The sequence below is a fragment of the Belonocnema kinseyi genome, chromosome 2 (assembly GCF_010883055.1).
Source record: "Belonocnema kinseyi isolate 2016_QV_RU_SX_M_011 chromosome 2, B_treatae_v1, whole genome shotgun sequence".
Taxonomy (NCBI): domain Eukaryota; kingdom Metazoa; phylum Arthropoda; class Insecta; order Hymenoptera; family Cynipidae; genus Belonocnema; species Belonocnema kinseyi.
The window spans coordinates 57,127,103-57,131,476 of NC_046658.1; the positions used below are offsets into that span (position 1 = coordinate 57,127,103).

At 31.5% G+C, this 4,374-nt stretch overlaps 1 protein-coding gene across 1 annotated transcript in view; it reads left to right on the plus strand.

The window, feature by feature from the left end:
- Nucleotides 1–2,864, plus strand: part of LOC117168013 (homeobox protein Nkx-2.5-like) — a 4,408-nt gene extending 1,544 nt beyond the window's left edge. The window contains exons 2-3 of the mRNA XM_033353328.1: nt 520–608; nt 1,260–2,864. Coding sequence (XP_033209219.1) covers nt 520–608; nt 1,260–1,976 — 806 coding nt within the window. The 3' untranslated portion in view covers nt 1,977–2,864. The remainder of the gene's footprint in view (nt 1–519; nt 609–1,259) is intronic.
- Nucleotides 2,865–4,374: the final 1,510 nt, after the last annotated feature.

Consider the following 4,374-nt stretch of genomic DNA (forward strand, 5'->3'; position numbering starts at 1 on the left):
ACTGACACTCTTTTTATTAACTATTTGCTGCCATACTTTCCTGTCCTGGCATACTTCTCTAGCTTCTTTTATGTCCATGCATTTTTTCATGCAGGCTCTCGTCTTTCTGTGACTTCTTATGTCTCTACTAACTAGGGTCTCATTCACACATTCTAACCATTCTTTCCGCGGTCTACCTCTGGACACGCTGCCATTTACTTTACCTTGATACACTTGTTTCGTTAGTCGTTGATTTGGCATTCTCTCAACATGTCCTTAACCGATTTCTTTCCCATGTGTCTACTAGCGTCTCTTCTGCACCACATTCTTTTAGAATTATCTCGTTACTTACTTTGTCCATTAGGGATTTCCCGCTTATTATGCGCATGAATCTCATGTCAATTGCGTTAATTTTACTCTTATCTTTTTCTTGATAAGTCCATGTCTCGCTACCGTATAGTACAGTCGGTACAAATATAGAATTATGTATTGCCATTTTAGCTTTATTTGATATATTCTTACTTCTGTTTATGATTTCAGGTAATGTAGTCACATCGAGCAGAACAGAATTACGAAAAAGTCAAACAGGAAAGAGGACCAAAAGAAAACCTAGAGTGCTCTTTTCACAAGTAAGAAAAATTAATTTTTATTCTATTGTATGATTTTTAATTTTTTTACGAACAAAAACGTCCAGTCTTCAAATTTTAGATGATTAAAGAGGTAAAATATTTAAACTTGAAAGAAAAGTGCATCTTGACAATATTAAAAATCTAATGTTCTAAAATCGAATTTAAACCAAATTTAAAATTTATAGAAGGTCTTACGCCTAGGTATTATTATTTCCGGTGTCAATTTTCGTTTATGTATCGTAAGTAATACCAGAGATAAATGCTATCCCTATCCTCAGAAATGTAGACACTCATTTCTGGCTCATTCACCCCTGTCAAAAATGTAATAATATAAGATCTGGTTTTTTTCAATTTCTAAGACGCACTTGAAAGTAATACAAAATTAATATACTTCAAGCTGAGAATGTTCAAATAAATTGTAATTTTTGAAAGATTTTGTTTCAAATTAAAATTATGCCGAAAATTTTGTCTAGTTAAAACAATTTTGCGATAATTAAACAAATATTTTGGTCATTTGAAGGTTCGATACCTATTTCACAAATTGTAAAAAGTAGAGCGGCAAGTAATGAAAACTAGATTAAAATTATAATCTTTTCCCCTAAGAAAGAAAATTGTATGCAATATCATATAAACAAATTGATTTTTTTCCAGACTCAAGTTTACGAACTCGAACAACGTTTCAAACAACAACGATACCTGAGTGCTCCAGAACGAGAAATGTTGGCCCAAAATCTGAAGTTGACCAGCACTCAAGTCAAAATATGGTTCCAGAATCGCCGCTACAAAAATAAAAGAGCTCGCCTCGACGACGCCGAGAAGCTTCAAAGCCAGAATCAGAAAAGCAATCAACCCTTGAAGAAAACTTCGGTTTCAGTTCTAATCAAGGATGGCAAGCCTAGTCTGCATGATGCTTATAACCCCTACTGGTCGAACTACAGAGGAGAAGTGAATCAAGGGATTCAAGCGGATTTTAAAACTAGCGATATACGTCTGAGTCCTGATTTCAGATGCAGTTCGAGTGAAATGAGGATAGAAAACAGTATCACTCCTGACTTTCGGATGGAGATGAACCCTGAAATTATTCACAGAACAAATATGAATATGAATGTACATCGACAGATGGTTCACGAAGAAATGAAACCTTTAAAAATGGAATTCAAGACTTATTTAGGAAGCGAAATGTATACAGATTCAAAAGTAATATCTTCAGAACCCAAATCTTTGGGAATTGATAACCGAACAACGATTGATCCTCTCAATGCTGATTATAACTATCAAAACTATTTTGGACCAACAAATTTTCAAATGCAATATGCTAACTACATGGATCAGATCTCTGCAGATCAGAACATTCAACGACTATGGTAGAAACGTATCATTTTCATTAGGGTAAATAAAAACTGGTGATTTATGTGCACTTATAAGTAATGAGTTATAAAAATTGGATATCATATGATATAAAATTCATATAGTTCAGATAGATTCACCTAGTAGAATAAGAGACAAAGGAGGGTACAGTTGAGGGCGAAAAACATACAAAACTTGTAAATTATGTGTGATGTTCTACAGTACTTATGCTTTAAAAATATTTTAGTTAATAATATCTTAGTCAGATTAGTATTTTAGTGCAACACGAGTATAACTTACTAGTTTAGAAAAACCAACCGAAGCATGCATTACACCTATATGCACAATCTAAATGTACTTTCTTGATAGTTGATTCATAGTGAAACTTACTGATGAAAGACATTTCAAATCTCTTTTCCATCTCTTCATTTCACAATAGTTTTCTCAGTAATTCATTAGTCATCTTTTGAAATAATATTAAGTTTAGTAACTCGAGAGTGAAAATACGAAACTCTATTTTAACTAGACTGTGATGATTAAATCCAAAAACAAAAAGGTACCAAGAATGTATAACCAAAGGAGCATTGTACATAATATAATATAGTCTTCGTTTCCTATTTCGCACAAACTTATATGTAATTATGTATCTATGTATATTTTTATGTTATAAGAATTAAAATATCGCATAGTTCTCACGGGAAAAATGACAGTTGGCTTTTTCATGCAAGGTGTATTCCATTTTTTATGTTAAGGCGTAAAGTGGCGCTTGACGAATCCCAAACGGAAACTGTGCTTAAGATTCAAGTGGTGGCTTTTTCGAAAATGGGTCCATCACGGACCACATACTCTAATCTAGGACGCACACCTGTACTTCAAAACTATTCACATGTCTTTGAATTTTAAGCACTGAGAACTTTATTTAAAAAAAAGGCAATATTTTTTTTTTAATAAAGTCTAAAAATATTCAAAGAAACAATTTAATTATTTATTTACTTCCTTTATAGTATGCTTAATATATTTGAAGGAATTGTTTGAATGATGAGAGGAAAAATAGTGATTTTCCGTATGATTTATTATTTAAAAAATGCAATTTGTAGCAAATACGTCAGGTGCGTGGGTTTTAAGGTTGCCAATATGTAAGAAAATCATACTTATAAATAGGTAAAGCTCTGACAGCTTGAGCTAAACCACAGAGGCTTTTAGGTTATCTTGCAAGCACTGTGGGTCATCTGGCAGTCAAGAGGCTTGCACGCCGTATGTACGCTATTATCGCGCCTACGGCGCTACTGGTGCCATAAAGGACCATGGGAAAGTGCTGATAAGACTGACAAGTCTTTATTTTAAAATTTATTTCTTAATACAGCGACGCGCGATCCTTTCTTTTTAAATAGAGTGCAATGTAAAAGCACAAGTGATTTTATAAACTCCTACAGGTTCATGGAAGTTCAAGTAGGTCACAAATTCATTCAATAGAGCAGTTTATGGTGAAATTTCAAAACACATGCACCTACAGTTTAATTACTTTCATAATTAGTTTTTTTTTAAATTGTAATAACATTTGTATACAGAAAAAATGATAAAACAATCAAAGTGATTAAAACTTCTTCCTAGCTTTTTTGTGCATAGCATTTTCAACAGTTATTGTTGATTACAATCAAACAAAAGAGTTCCTTTTTTTATAAGACACATTATTTTTGAAATGCCAATTAAAAAACGTAAGTTGTCCAATCTATCTGAAGGGGCCGAGTTTTATCCTCTATGCTCTTAAAGTAGCTGTGCCAAAAATCAAATTCAAATTTTAAAGCAAATTTTTCTATGGCTAAATTCGTTAAAACAACACTTTTTAAAGACAAACATTTTTAAACAAAAAATTAAATTTGAAGGTTATTGGTTTATTTTTAAAATTATAAACAGAGTTGTACGGAATTTTTACCCTGAAAAAGCTCAAATTTGGATTACAATTTAACTAATTAAAAAAATTGGTAAAATACGACAATAAAATAAGATAAAATTACAAAAACTACTGTTAAAAGAATTTTTTTTTAAGTTTGAAGTTTTTTCCATACAAAATAAGTTTTTTCTTACGTAACACATGTCTGTCAATATAATTGAAATTCTCAAAACCATAGGAAACTTTTTTTTTCTATGGGCCTGATTTTTGGCACGACAACTACATTAACGCAAAAAAAGCATTCTTTTCGTAGTAAAACAAAGATCCTTAGTCGAAAAAGGCACATTTTTTTCAAATTGTGTTAAAATTTTTAATATTTATTGTTTCAATAAATACTTATAATTAATGAAAAGGATGTGAAAAATTTAATGAAAACTGCAGTGAGAGAAACTTTTATATTGATATTAAAACAGTTAGAAAATCGTCAAAAAATATTGAATCTACACAAACCAACAGATTTGACCCTCT